Genomic DNA, 13573 nt, shown 5'->3' with positions numbered 1-13573 from the left:
CAGTCCCTCAGAAGGTCCTGAGCAACCAAAAGACATTTACCAAAAGCCAATCATGTTTGACCAACCCAGTTGCTTTCTACGGTGAAGTGAGTGACACTAAGGACAAGGGTGGGGCCCTAGATGACGTGCACTTTGCCTTTAGCACAATATCCCACAGCTTCCTTACCACTAAATTGCTGAGCTATGGACTAGATGAGTAGATTATAAGTGAGAAATGCTGGATGCAAAGACATGATCAGTGGTACAGAGCTCAGTGTGCAGTCAGTGACTAGGTGAGAACCTTCATGGATCGATATGGGACTGACAATGCCTGAGCAATGTGGGTGATGTGACACAGCGAACTCTCAGTAAAAGGGTGCACAGAGCCCTAAAGTGAGGTGAGTGGTTCTGAGCTGTGTCAACAGGCTGGAGAAAGGGGTTGACAGGAACTTCATCAAGCTCAACAAAACAAGCACAGGTTTGCATCTGAGGTGGACTAACCCTGGGTCACAGTACAGTCTGGGGCCCACTCTCTGCAAAACAGCCCTGCAGAAAGGGACCCTGAGGTGGCCTCTAAGGTGAGCAGGAGTCAGCACAATGCCATTGTAGCAAAGGTGGCCCACAGAATTTTACTCTCTATCAGCAGAATTGTCACCAGCAGAGGCAGCAAAGTGAACCTTCCTCTCCATTTGGACATGCCTGGAGTCCTGTGTCCAGTTCTGGTCTTCCTGTTACAATACAAACCTATTTGGAAACCAAGGTACAATATCCAATTCCACCACGAATAATTTTGTGCTAAAATAAAATTTATCCATATTATGAAGCCACACACTGACTACACTTGCCACCAAGAGAAGGGTAGATTTAGAAAGCTTGCTAGCACTCCCAATTAACATTCTGACCCCCTTTTATGTGACTGAGAAGTAACACAACTTTTAAAGTAATAAAGGGCATCTACTGCCTGAACACTGGATTCTGAAAAAAACAGCTGCCAACACAGTATTCACTGATTTTACTATTTTGGCAGATTGTTTTGGTTTTATGTTTGATTTTTTTTTCCTAGACCTCCATCAGTGCCAGCATCATGAACAAGTTTCAGTTTGGACTCCTGCTTGCAAGGATCGCCCCTTTGCCATATCTGATTTCCTGTCAAAAAATGTACTGATAGTTCCACAACAGTTCTTAAAACTATGTAGTGCTTTTTAATCAGCACCATCATTTACAGTCCGGAAAATGAAATGTATATTAAAAATAGAACTCCAAAGATCAGAGTATCCACCACAAAGAATACATTGTCAGTACACAAATAAAAAACAGAATCCCAAGCTGCAAAAGTAGACCATTTTAAAGAAACTTAAAACTACTGACAGAAATACTAGCACCTTCCTCTAGAGATCGTGATGTTACTCCACTGTTTTCTTCAAAAGTTAGATTTTTATGCAGTTCCCTGAGTGCCACAGGTTTTCTCCAGCTACAAAATACAGAAACTCTGATACAACTACTTTCACTACAAATTCCCAGTAGTCTCTGAGAACACATCTGAACGACAGGGCTAAATTTCATATGACGCATGCTTACTGGATGGACACAAAATAACCATGGAAACAGCTGTTATACAAAGTGACACAAACCTTTACAAAGCTAGAGCAAGCCTTAAAACTTCCTGTTACTCTCTTTACCAGGACAGAATATCATTCAGTTGCACAAAGTAAAGCAAGAAAAAGAGATAAGTTCAGAGTCAGCAAGTTTTTCAATAGTCTGCAATATACAAAAAAAAATCTGCAACCTCTTTAATAAGCAGCTGATGCCTAACTCTTACAGAATGGACAGTGCCAAGACAGAAAATAAGCACTCAGATTTTGCTTTGAATCAGCAAAAAAAGCCCTTAATTAAGAAGGGGAGAAATTGTTTAAATATTATTGTCTTTTTCCAATGGGACAAATCTAACAGGAATGTAACAGAATACAATCTTTTCCCTTCATGTAATTAATTTTTAATTTTTTAATTAATGTATTTCCCCCTTTTCCAATATCTCCTACAGTCCTTATTGCTTGTGTGCTTTACCTGCCTGCTTTCCAGAGATGTTTGGCTCCCCGTCCCCTTCGGGAAGGCTTGCTCACAGCTCTTTCACAGTCCTCTCTGCCCTTTTACCTTTTCCTTAACACTATTATTGATAAAACTGCTGTCTGCTGCCTGCACAACCCTGAGAAACTCCACAAGTTTTATTGAATGATTTGCTACAGAAAGCTGCTGACAGCACTGCAGCTAAGTGTAAGTACAGTGGAGCCTCCTACAACTTCTCCCAAGACTCTTCTCCATGAACGCTGTCCATCTGGCCTCTCTATGGAAGCAAAGAGCCTGCTGAGTATCCTAGATGAATCTTTTAGCCTCAAGTAGTCGTCTTCTTCCTCGTACAAAATCTGGACCCAGAATCAGCATGTCAACTATTTCCTGGATATCTCCCAGGTTCACATACTACTTCTCCCACAAAAACACAGAAGAGGAAAAGCAAGTGTGAGTACCTAAAAATAACATTTACATAAAGGGGAGTTCTTTGAATTTGCTGGAATACTTCATTCTCATGCATGAGGGCATGGAATATTTCCAACAAATTTCAATTAATTCAGAGAGGAAGGAAACCACAGAAATGGTGCATCAACCCTTGCCACTTCAAGATTATAGACTGAAACTAATTATAGATTAAACTAATTGAGTCATTTGAATAGCTAGCTCCCAGAGCAAGTTTAGAGAATATCTAAAAACTTCAATGATTGCCAAATGGCCAAGAACAAAAAAAAAAACCTAACTGGAACTACCAAACCTTATTCTTATTTTTTTCTGGAGGCATGCATTCAGAAGTCACAGAATGAATAGCAACATTCTCTGTTTTCAAAAGTACAGGAATCATTTTGGATATTGACTCATTTTAGATCTACACAGAAGGAAATGAAGACTAAAACTACGCACTTCCCTAGCACCAAACCATGCAGCTGTTGATTTGGCAACTTATCCTGTGTTCCCACCCCCATATCCCTCCACAAGACTGGTTCATCAAGGCAAAAGAATTCTTCATGCGGTTGCTGCTTAGCTGCTAGACCTGAAACAAGAAGCTGTCAGACCAGCTTGTGTCTGGTGGAGGGGAGAAAAACCACTTTAGCAGCAGCCAAACGAGATCCGGTGAAGTCGGACATGAAATGGCACTCCTAGCATCTTGAATACCTTTATGCAAGGATGATATCTAAGGAAAAATATATGGCCATCCCAGTGACAGAAGCAGGAAAACAAAAATATATAAAGAAAATAATAAAGATGAGAGAGGGCAATACATGAGAGAAGCAAAGAACAAACAAAAGAAGAACCACACGGACAGCAAGGTGGAAGCATTCATAGACCAGCCCAGGTACACAACTCCACACAGAAACAACATAGCTAGTCCTATCATCAGAAAACAACAACAACAACAACAACAAACCCCATTTGGTATAATGCATCAAAAATAGAGAAAAAGGGACATAAGAGTTATGGGCAATTCTCTAGAAATCTAGAGGGAGAGAAAAAAAAAGAAGACTGCAAGAATCATGTTATATTGAGATTGTTAAAATAGAAAAAATATTTCCAACAAAAAAGTGCCAGTAAAATAAGATTGGCAACAGACAACCACCATTAATTGGAGGCTTCAATAAAGGAAGATATCCAATAAAGTAACGGAAGAGCTTAGAAACACTCATGGATATATTGTTTGCTTGGTCTCACTGTTGCTAACTCATAATCTTCATAAGAATTTTTAAGCAGCTGCAGCATGGCAACTGCCAACTGAAAGACAGAAGACCTATACCATTTAGAGTCCAGACCTTAAAAACAACATAAAGAAATAAATATAAAATTAATTTCAAAGTTTTAAGCACACATGCAAGTCAAACATGAAGCACAAAAGAAGAAATTAAATACACAGTTGTAAGAACATGAAGCAAGGTACCAGTATTAAGCGCTCGTATACACAAAGTAAGGACAAATTATTTTAAACACACCTACTGCATACTATTCAGTTTAGAAAAAATGGGGACTGTGAAGAGAGAAACTGGTAAGTGTGAAAATTTTAAATAAAACTTTTTTCTCCTAGCCTAATGTTATAAATAAATAACTTCTTATCAAAATAATAAAAATTATATTCACATACATGAATTTGTTCTCCACAAGATTTTTAAAATTATATAGAAGAAACAAACAAGAATAAAAAGTAATTACCATTTCATTATATGTACCATCAAATTAAATTTGTAGTTCAGACATTAAATCACAAGATTTAAGACTTCCATAGTATATGATTTTACTTTCCAAAGTTAATAAAATTTCCATTTGTTACCACTGTGATCAAAAATATTAATTTGAGTATATAAACTATTTTTTTAAAAGAGTATTTTTCTTCCAAAAGAGACGGGATACCTCAATCCCCAGTAGGTTTCATTAAAAATTAAGATATCTATCAGTAACAAATACACCAAGATATACTGGAGGGGGCAACAGAACAACCACTTGCATAGATTTTTAGAAAAAAAAATAAAATCACACAAATACAGATAAATACAGACGTGATTTCAAACACAAAGAGTTCCTTCAGTGAATAAGGAATATATATAATCTTTACCGATCCCATTATTTTCAAGGCATCACAAAAAATCATTACATAGGCTTCAGAAAAGTAAGCTGATACAGCAGCATGAAACACCACAACCTTTGGGGAAACCCAAGCTAAACAAAGTTCTGATTTATTATAATGGACATGGAATGTAAAGGTTTAAGTGGGCCTCACACAGGAGAAAAGACTCAAGACTCAGATATTTCAGCCGGCATCAACTGCTGTTAGAATGGCAGCAGGGCAACAAGCAAGGCTTCCTCATTCTCTCCAAGTCACACAGTTCCAAGAGCATTCTGACCATCAGTGAGACTTCAAAGCACTCACTCTTTCTACAGTAACACGGGTTGGACACTTGTTTCCCAAGGCATGTACATTACCAGATTTTCAACTCATCCCTGCAGTCTGGAATGCCAAATCCTGAATAAGGGGTGACTGGGAATACCATACACATTTGTTCCCCATTACTTTTAGTATCACTTAAGAGGTATGTGAGAAGTCATTGCAAGTCCGAGGCACTGTTTCATAGTCAGATGGACAGCTGCTGCAAGAATTTTGCTATTCTAGATTATTTTCTATTTGGCCTTGTATAACAGTGCTGACTGGAAGAGTGGAAATGCAGGGTGCCCTACAGGATATGTAGCAATTCAAACTTCCTGCTCAAGTTCACTCCCTTACATCACAAAAGATAGCCTAACCTGCACTGCCTTAGAATCACCAGCACAAGAGCCGAGTAGTCATTCCCTAGAATTGCAAAAATATACTGATAAACAAGAATACATGATCTTACAATAGTGACATTTCTGAAATCAAAACACTCTGACACAAACAGATTTGATTAAAATAGAATCAGGATCATCCCCTTCCTCGAAGAAGCATGAGATTAAGGAAAGAATGGCAAAGGAACAGACATTAAAAAAAAAAAAAAAAATTGTAACAAAAGCTTAACTGCATTTAAGTAGTAAATACTCTTCAAAGAATGTTCCCAAACTTATGAACATTCTTGGAAAGAAAATGCGTGCAAAGCTCATCCTCCTATTTAGAACTCCAACCACGACGGGATACTGAATTAAGCATTTCAGACAACAATGGTACCTGTGAATTTTAAATTAGGCCATAGGAGCCCTCACATGAACAAAGAGCTATTTCCACCTGTGAAATAAAGAAAAAGTTCTTGAAATTTAGTATTTCTGATTATAAAAAAAACCTTTGCAAGTGAAGTTGAAGAAAGGACATCATACAAACCATCTGATGCATGAAGGGATTTAATGGGATTCAAGCCAGCAGAGACAATTTTATCTCCATCTCCTGTTGCCAGCTAGTGGACTGGCAAACTGGTGAAGTTCAAATCAAATTAGTCTTGTGCTCACTGTCCGAGAAAATAGGCAAAACAGCAGGACTGAAAAGATTTCAGTGTCACTGGTCAAACAGCTTCAAAATAAATTACTGTACTAACAACTAGGGTCAAATTCCATATTTCATTCTAGGAAATCCCTGATTTTAAATAATATCCCACTTGAAAAAAAAAAAAAAGTAGTTGAAAATCTGTGGAACTTTCTAAATGTTTGTAAAATGTCAGTATTAGAATAGAGCAAGAAATTTGGCTCACACTATTTTAACTGCAACACTGAGATCACATCCCATTCCACACACAACCCAAAGTCAATCAACTGTGCAACTTCTTTAGAAATCCATCTCCACCCTCTCAGGATTTTAGAGCTACTCCTGTTTCAGAGCAACAATAATAATCTTTAACAGGTCCTCCCAAACTGTGACAGTGTAGGAATTGACCTCTTGTCCAAAACAAATGGCAGTTATATAAGGAGTTCCCCTGGCTGAACATACCTATAAGCTATGCTTACTCACAGTACAAATGAACACCCATTTCACCTCAAACTTGTAAATCACAATCACGCCGTCATCATTTTGAGGTGCAATTTCACAGAAATTAGGTAAACAAGATAAACAAGTGCTCTTGTTCAAACTTGTCAATATGTTTACATCATGAAATAATGTCTTGTTTTATTAATTCAGAAATCAGACCTTATATGGTGTGGGCAAACATCAGGTCCAAGCTTACAATGCCTTGTACTTCTTGAAAGTTCTCACTCACATAATTGCAAGTGCCAACTGCAACTGATTTTTCTATCATTCCAGCCTTGGCATTCTCAACCAAGCAATGGGGAAAATTGCTAGTAAGACTTCTAAATATTAATTCTTGCACTGTTGCAAATAACATAGATACAATATCAATGACTTTTCTAATAATAGCAATTCGCCCAATGCTAGCTCAAAGAAAACATGCTTTGTCATCTTTGTAAGGGTGGGGAGAAAAGACAAACATATTTAAAAGAGAGATAATTCCCTAGAGTGCAACCAGACAGAGGAAATTATCATTTGGAGCTCCTTCAGCTGTCTAACCAGACAAGCTATCACTATTTTTTGTTGAAGTAAGGAACTTCATGCTTTTCTTCTTCCATGCTGTTTTGGGGAATGATCCAGACTGACATTTTAGAGTTATTGCAGAACTCTGCATTCAGTCTCAGCAGTTTAGGCCCAACTGTACACTCTAAGAATAGTCTTGAGTGTTTAGACACTATCTATCTTTTTTTACTAGTAGCCAGCAAAATATTTAAAAACAAGTGCTTAGGAATATACGATAACTGTTCTTTGCAAAAGGTTAGTTTTCTTAACTTTAGCATTTCTCACATACTTTCAAATGACACTTCATAAACTACAGTTATTAAAAGAGCTGTAATAGGAACAATTAGGGACACAACACAGACCAGCTGTAGGGGAAACCTCATTGACAGAAAATACTGAAGGAGAAAGAGGCTTTTTACCTCCCAAGGGCTTGCAACTAACGCTCCAGCTCGATCTCATCTAGCAAAACACTGGCACTAAAGAAAGCTCCAGCAAACAAGTTTCATAAAAGGACAGGAAACTAATTTATTTCAGCACCCTGGTAAATGTCTACACATTTAAAAATGGCTCTACCTGTGGAACAAAGTTCAGACACATAAAGCACCAGAACAACCTGCCACTGACATGCGTCAAGGAACAGAAAAAGTTAATGCTAGAGCATTAATCAAGCGATTAACTGTGTTCTGCATCTTTCAGTGCTGTACTAATATACTTTACAATGTGCTACTGTTGCAGAAAGGCTAATTCACTATTATTCTAGAGCAAGTTAAGCTCTGAGTCAACCTTTATTCTTAAAAAAAAAGCTAATTTACTTGGTTTTGCTCAGAAACAGCTCTCAATGGCTAGCAGTTACCAAAAATTAACAAAACAAACAACAAAAAAAGGTTGTTAAACCTCTCCCATAAACAAAATGTACATTGTTTAATGGAAAGGAAATATTGCATGTAATTAGTGAATTATCTTGACTAGTTGCAATAAGAAGAAATACCAACACGTCAAAATGAGCTCATTTAGTATGGCTCATTTTTAGTTGTGGATAAGAAAAGAAGTCTTCCTACTTTGTCTAATTTCAAAAAACCTTCTCAACTTTCACTAGTACTGCAACAAGTTACTCTTGCTGAGAATTAAGCTGTCAAAAATTTAGCTGCTGATAAATTCTGAAGTCCTCCCTAAGCATCTCAAAGAAGTTTAATGAGCAGCTGGGGAGAAAAAAAAAAAAAAAGGAACCTAGTTCTCAGCTTAGATAAAGCTCATTCTTCAGAGGTAGCACAGGCTGCAAATGCAGACAGCACAGGCCACCAGTCTGAAAGACATCTAAAACTTCCTGTAAATTAAGTCAAAATCCTACTGAACATTTATTCCATCAGAATTTAAGACACTACTGACCACCAAGAGCCAGAGCTGTAAAACACCAACTGCTTCCCTGTAGCCCATGCAGTGCAGTTACCACTGCACAAGCAGCAAGCATGATGAAGCCAGTTGTCCAAAAATACAAGAGAAAGATCATTGCAACTTGTGTCTGTCGTGGCCTCGCCAGATGAGAAAGTGCTGAGGCAGTAAGTCACACGGGAACTGGCCACGCTGGCCTGGAAAGCAGAGGAGACATCTGATGAACAAGAAAAGGGGAACAAGTGAAAAGGCACAGAATGGCCAACACAACAGACTAGGGAAATGATCACCACAGCAGGACTCTAAACACATCCTAGCAGAATGTATTTAACATTACTGCAGAAATAAGTTTGATGGTGAAAAATTTGGAAATGGCATTTGCCAGCTAGGTAAATAAACGTATGCACTTGGCGTCCAATTAGCCTGGGTTTTGAATGTAACTAAAATAAGATAAGCAGAAAGGGTCAAATAAAAACCACACAGAGTTTTTTTTTTCTGGACAGGAAGCGTGATCTTCCCCTGAAATTACTGATCACAAAGTCCTAATCCTAACTGCATTCACACAAAGCTGAAACGAATCTGCTGGGGTCTGCATATAGAGATACAATCAAAGGATGTAGGAAACTGACCTTGAGAAACTCAACACTATGTTACTGCATGATAACAATACATGCAAAACCCGATCTGCCTTTCCTTCATTCTTAAACATATTTAAGAAAAAATAGTTTCTATATTTTAAAGTTATAAATCTAGCACTTATAGTAGGGGAAATGGATCTAAATTTTTAATGGCTAAAAAAACCAATTATGGTCACTTTGGCCACTGTCAAGTTTGCTAATCTAGACAGTAGCTAACTTGACAAGGCCACAAATATCCAGCACCAAAACCTAGTGCAATTTTTGCTTTTAATGTCAGTTCACCATACAGTCAATCTCAATTTTCATATATAAAGAAATCACATACCAGTCAACTTGAAACAATCTGCATATTCCTCCAAAGTGTGGTAAGGGTTCATGGGTGTAGATGTGCGCCGTTTCCCCAGGCTGTTGTAGCGGCCAAGTCACCATCAGAACACCCAGAACAGTGCACTGGGAAAGGACTCCTCCAGTTCACCCTAAGTGGGTACTCCTGATGGTCTAGAGCTCTCTGACTGCCTGAAGAACTCCCCACAACTGCTTTTCAGGCAGGCAAAGCCTACAATTTTGCTAGACTCCCTTAAAATTTAAATTCTTCCCCTTGGCAGAGACCGAGGCTGGAATACTTTACCTTGAAGCGTCTTGTCTACAAATAACATACAGGAACTAGAAGTAGAGAGAGTCCTCTCCTCCTGACACCAATGGTAAGAGTCATAACTGATCATCCCACACGAAATCAGTAAGCTTTACCTCAAAAAGCCAATGGATTGTCATCCACACTGCTATTCTCAGAAATTCAACACTGCTAAAAAAATCAAAAAGCAGTTCCAAAATAGTGTCTTGGGATGGGCATACTCAGCCACCATCAAAAGGAACAAACAGTCCAGTAGGAGGCACTGACCCAAAACGTTCTATGTTACTCTTAAAATAATCTAAATTACTATGCTAATGCTTATGCATCACACTCACCAACTCTCTTTAATGCAGCTTATTAATCCTGACCACCTAACAAATACCCTCAATTCAAAAATAGGTCATAGATTTTTACAGGTTTAACTCATTCTGCAAATTTTACCCTCCTGGGGAAATCTGAGAGGTCATGGCTCTACAGAACTGCTTTCTTAATGCCCCAAAGCTTTGAATTGATACAAACTAAAACATGTAAGATAGTGTTTAATATCATTCAAGAAAGCAAAACTGAAATGTTCAGGTGTTGGAAAGCAAGCCTTTACTGTGCAAGACTTAAGACAACTCACTTTTGGATGAATAACTGCCACTGTAGAATAAAATGACAAATTATAAAACAGGGGTAACACAGTCATTGTGTTACAGAAGTATCTGTACTCAGGACACCTTGCTCATATTAAAAATAGAAAATCAATTGCTCTTTGTAGACAAAACAGAATACGGGCTAAAGTCTAATTTCCAGCAACTGGAAAGCGCTGCCAGATTCCACCTTTTAGAATGCCTTTGGACACAGCAGACATTTATAGCCCACACTGATCCTCAGATACCTGCCTGCCTCACAGCCCTGCTGCTTCGGGACAGAAACGCTCCACCAAGCAGAGGTGAACCGGGGCAGCCAACTTCTAAGGATTACCTATTGACACAAACTCCTGCAAGCACAGCCGAACCGCTCGGCTTAAGCCCTCCAAGTAGAACACAAACACGGAGCCCTTACGAAGCCACAGCGGAGAAGGAAGCCAGAGGGGCTGAAGCCGGAGGGGACGTGCGGGGCCCAGGCGGGGGCATCTCCCCGGCGCGGCCCAGGGCCAAGGCGGGCTCCCCCTCACCAGGTGCGCTCCGCTCCGCTCCGCCAGACACGGGCCCGCCGCGGGGGCGCGGCCCCACGGGCCCTCGTCGGGCAGCACAGCCCGGCCACCTGCGGACCGCGTCGGAACAGGGACCGGGCCCGGCCGCCGCGCGGAGCGGGAACGGCGAACCGGGCTCCGCCGCGGAGCCGGAGCGCCGCGCTCCCGTCCCTCCCTGCCGGGAGAGGAGGGAGGCTGATAAGAGGGGCCCGGCGCTGCCCTGGGCGAGCCGGCCAGCGCCTCTGCCCTCCGCGGCCGAGGGGGAAACTGCCGGCCGCCGAGAGAACTCGGGGGCCCCGGCGGAGGGCTGAGCCGCGGCACCGAGCGCTGTCCGCTCGGGCGGACAGCGAGCCGCTCCCCGCGCTCCCGCACCTCGCCGGCAGCGCTCTTACCTCTGTTAACATTATTACCCCGCTGCGCTGCGGCGGCGCCTCGGCGGCTCTAGCCCCGCAGCATGGTGAAGCCTGGCGGCCGCGCGGAAAGCTACCCCGCACCCCGCGGGGAGGCGAGGCGAGCGCCGCCAGCCCCCGCCGCCGCCCCGCTCAGCGCCCGCCCGCCGGCCCCGGCCCCGCCGCCGCCCTCGCAGCCCGGTCCGGAGCGGCCGCCATCTTGGGACGGCTACGTGCGCCGCCGCCGCGCCCCGCCCGCCCAGCGGGGCCGCCCCTGCCGGGGCCGGCGCTCCGCTCCCCGCCCAGCCCGGCCCGCGCTGCGCCTGCCCGGCGGCCCCGGCCCCGGCACGGCCCCGGCATCGACACCCGCAGCGGGTCCAGCGGCCCTCGCCGGGGTCCGGCCACAGGGCACAGAGCTCGAAACTGCGGCTCGGGTTTTTTGCCCCATGTCCCTTGGTGTGACCTGTCTTAGAGCTCTTCGGTGTCAGGCAACTGTCCAGCGGACGCTGACCGAAATATTTTGTTAAATTTCTGACCAAGCAGCACATCTCTCACCCACTAGTGACGTATGCAGCGCTGCGCGTCTTTCCCTGTTCTAGACGCTAAGGAAAAGCGCATGTCCTATCCCGAGAACAAGTGCTTTGAGGGGCGACTGAGGAAACTGGGGGTGTTTAGCCTGGAGAAAAGGAGATTCAGGGGAGCCCTTATCGCTATCTACAACTGCCTGAAAGGAGGCTGTAGCCAGATGGGGGTCGGTCTCATCCTAGGCAACGAGAGACAGGGCGGGAGGACACAGCCTTAAACTGGACAAGGTGAAATTAGGCTGGATATTAGGAAGAATTTCTTCACGAAGTTATGTTTAGACTGGAGTGGGCCGCTCAAGGAGGCTGTGGAGTCACTGTCCCTGGAGGAGTTTTAAGGAAAACTGGATGTGGCACTCATTGTCATGGTCTCCTGGACGTGGTGGTGATCGGTCATTGTTTGGACTCGACGATCTCAGGTCTTTTCTAAACACGTTGATTCGGTGAAAGAAGCTTCTATAAGCCTGTTACCTACAGCATTGTTAAGAAATGGCACAAAGTATGGAAAAGAAACACATGTCCTTAGAAACAGAGCCATGTCTGCCACAGCCCAGAGAGCCTTGAGTTGGTGCGCCCTCACAGCTTAGTATTTGAATATACAGAAAAATTCCTGTCTGAAGCTTGCTCTTCCCTTAAGCACTGTTCTGTGGGGTTTTCTTTGTGTGCTTGCTTTTTCACTAGACTTTAAGTTGCACAGTTAACCTTAGGTGTATTAGGAGAGTAAAAACAAGTTGGGATTTTTTTCCTGCTTTGGCAGTAACACAACATGCACACCAAAGAAATAGTAATCGTTTGCAGGAAAGATGGAGGAAGAACAACACTACTATTTTAATGTGAAGAAAACCAGCCTTCAATACAGTGTTTTTTTCTCCCTCAATAAAAGCAGAATCTGTTTTCTTGAAGAAATGTGAAGGGCATTAAACAGTTCTTAAGGCTAATGGGTTTTGTAGAAGTTTTGTAATTCTCCCAGGGATTGTCAAATACTTAACATTTCAAGGTTGACCACTTCTTAGTTTTATTTGTGATATTACTAAGTTTCAGTTTTACTCATACAACTGTCTTTCCCCCGTTAGAGACCTAGCTGTTAGTCATGTGAAACAAAAAGAGCAAACCCTTGATACTCATAATAACTTATTTGGCTTTTGTAAATATTAAAAATTACTAATTTTTTTTCTAAGTGTCTAATACACTTTTTACTTCTGAGTCTATAATTTTGAATGTTTCATGTCAGCACTACTCTTTCCCCCAAGCTGATCCCTCAGGGAAAATCCAAATCTTACAGCATGCACTATTATAAACAATAGGCTTGGCAATAACAGTGCCATGCAGAGGTCTTGCACATGATATTTCACCACCTTGATAAATTATTGTTAAAAAAAGAAGTCAAAACCATTAAGAAATAGGAGTTGCAAAATACCAATTCCATTGCATTGCTTCCGTCCCCTAAAATTTTGTAGGTGCTTATTTGGGAGACATGTATGTACACAGCTAGGATCCATATTTGTGGCTTTCACTGCACTTCAAGTCCAGCAAAAATGCCCTGTGCTCAGATCTGTGTTACAGGTAATCTTGAAGGTACCAATAAAATAGCACACTGATCAGTAAATGATCAGTAGTGTGTAATTATGAAAAAACTTCCACACATGCTTAGGTAGATAGGAAATAGAGTCAAAATACTTAAAGTACCTACTGCTTGACATGTCATTGAGTCAATATGTCCTCTAGGCAAGGC

The 13573-nt window shown here is 41.7% G+C and overlaps 1 protein-coding gene across 2 annotated transcripts in view; it reads right to left on the bottom strand.

The window, feature by feature from the left end:
- Positions 1-11486, bottom strand: part of SNX13 (sorting nexin 13) — a 64476-nt gene extending 52990 nt beyond the window's left edge. The window contains exon 1 of one of the 2 annotated variants that reach the window (XM_040061335.1): positions 11264-11486. In XM_040061335.1, the coding sequence (XP_039917269.1) occupies positions 11264-11275 (12 nt within the window). In that variant the 5' untranslated portion in view covers positions 11276-11486. The remainder of the gene's footprint in view (positions 1-11263) is intronic. The other variant, XM_040061342.2, reaches the window with a different exon arrangement.
- Between the last annotated feature and the right edge of the window lie 2087 nt (positions 11487-13573).

The sequence above is a fragment of the Hirundo rustica genome, chromosome 1, assembly GCF_015227805.2.
Source record: "Hirundo rustica isolate bHirRus1 chromosome 1, bHirRus1.pri.v3, whole genome shotgun sequence".
Taxonomy (NCBI): Eukaryota; Metazoa; Chordata; class Aves; order Passeriformes; family Hirundinidae; genus Hirundo; species Hirundo rustica.
This window is presented reverse-complemented; position numbering and strand designations above follow the sequence as displayed.